Source organism: Thermomyces lanuginosus (genome assembly GCF_041956635.1).
Source record: "Thermomyces lanuginosus strain ATCC 200065 unplaced genomic scaffold VTN49scaffold_40, whole genome shotgun sequence".
Taxonomy (NCBI): domain Eukaryota; kingdom Fungi; phylum Ascomycota; class Eurotiomycetes; order Eurotiales; family Trichocomaceae; genus Thermomyces; species Thermomyces lanuginosus.
In genome coordinates this window covers 1,012,170-1,013,309 of record NW_027192374.1, presented here as the reverse complement: position 1 = coordinate 1,013,309, position 1,140 = coordinate 1,012,170, and the positions used below count along the sequence as shown (strand labels likewise).

Below are 1,140 nucleotides of genomic sequence, written 5' to 3'. Positions count from 1 at the left end.
GTAGGCCAGTTGGCGGATCCGACGCGGGGGAAAGAATGAGGAGTCAGACGGGAGAACGTTGAATCTGGTCGGCCGGGGTGGGTGTGCGGCATATGCCAGTTGACGGAGGAGGATGGTTGTGAAGAGAGGGAGGGCGCCTGCCTCGGGAGGCTCGTGCCAGTCAGGCCAGTTGACCCTCACGGCCTTTGGGAATGGTGGCAGCGTTGACATAAGGGCCGCGGGGGTCCGTCATTCACTGAGCGCATTCACTCGCCCGGCGGATGCGTTTTGGGGCGGGCAGCCCATCCATGGCCTTGCAGTCGTCCCAGGTCTGCGATGGGCCTTTGCCCCTTGCTCTCCGCCCCTGCAGCCCTACGACCTACGTGACGCGACCCTGGCTACTCTGGTGCACCTCGACCGGCGATGGCAAGGCAAGCGGGGACCCATCATTGCGCGCCGGGAGAGCACAGAGCGGACGGACAAGGACCGGTCAGGCTGTACCGACTCCGACCCCAGCCGCGGACTGTGATCCCTGCGACCGAAGCCGAGATGACATGACGAAGCATGATGTATCTGCTACTACTGCTCTACTACTACTACCACTCGGAGAAAGTGCGCTTTGGCATTCTGCGGTCCCATCTCCCGCTGCCATTTTGCGGGGGAATCGATACGTGTCGCGCGGGCGTGATGCCTGCGCCGGGACGGGGGAAGAGGCGCGGCCCCGCCAGCTGGCACGTGGGCCAGTTGACGGCTCCCACCATGGCCGGACCGGGGGGGGGCGGGCCCTTTCGTCCAAGTCCGCAGGCCGGGGGCGGCCGTTGGCAGCCGTGTGTTCCGGCCCACTTTGCATGGCAACCCCCGCCCGGGGGGGACGATCGCATAGTGGCGAGACGCCAGATCGGCGCCGGTCCGCAACCGGCTGCGACCGACGCGCGGTCCCGCCCCAACCGGCCTCGGTGAGTACATGTGCGAAGAAGCGAGGGCGACAGCAGCGGGGAATCCGGGGGACGCGCGGGGCGCGAGGGGACTCACGGGGGCGCGGAGACCGCGGCGAGCGCGCGCGCCGGGTCGGGCGTTGCTGCGGCAGGGCGCGGGCCTCGTCCGATTGGGAAGGAAGGAGTGGAGTGGAGCGGAGCGGAAGGCCGCGGAGGAGGAGGGAAA

At 68.1% G+C, this 1,140-nt stretch overlaps 1 protein-coding gene across 1 annotated transcript, besides 2 other annotated features; it reads left to right on the top strand.

Moving 5' to 3' along the window:
- Window positions 1–112: 112 nt before the first annotated feature.
- Window positions 113–508, top strand: VTN49DRAFT_6360 (uncharacterized protein; the record flags this gene model as incomplete). Its single annotated transcript, XM_069414511.1, has 1 exon — window positions 113–508. One exon carries the CDS (start codon window positions 113–115, stop codon window positions 506–508), a length of 396 nt encoding a protein of 131 aa, XP_069265749.1.
- Window positions 509–575: 67 nt separating this feature from the next.
- Window positions 576–606: a sequence feature (Protein overlapping with rRNA (VTN49DRAFT_6359, KAL1990520.1) was converted to a misc_feature.).
- A 44-nt stretch (window positions 607–650) lies between these two features.
- Window positions 651–1,057: a sequence feature (Protein overlapping with rRNA (VTN49DRAFT_6359, KAL1990520.1) was converted to a misc_feature.).
- Between the last annotated feature and the right edge of the window lie 83 nt (window positions 1,058–1,140).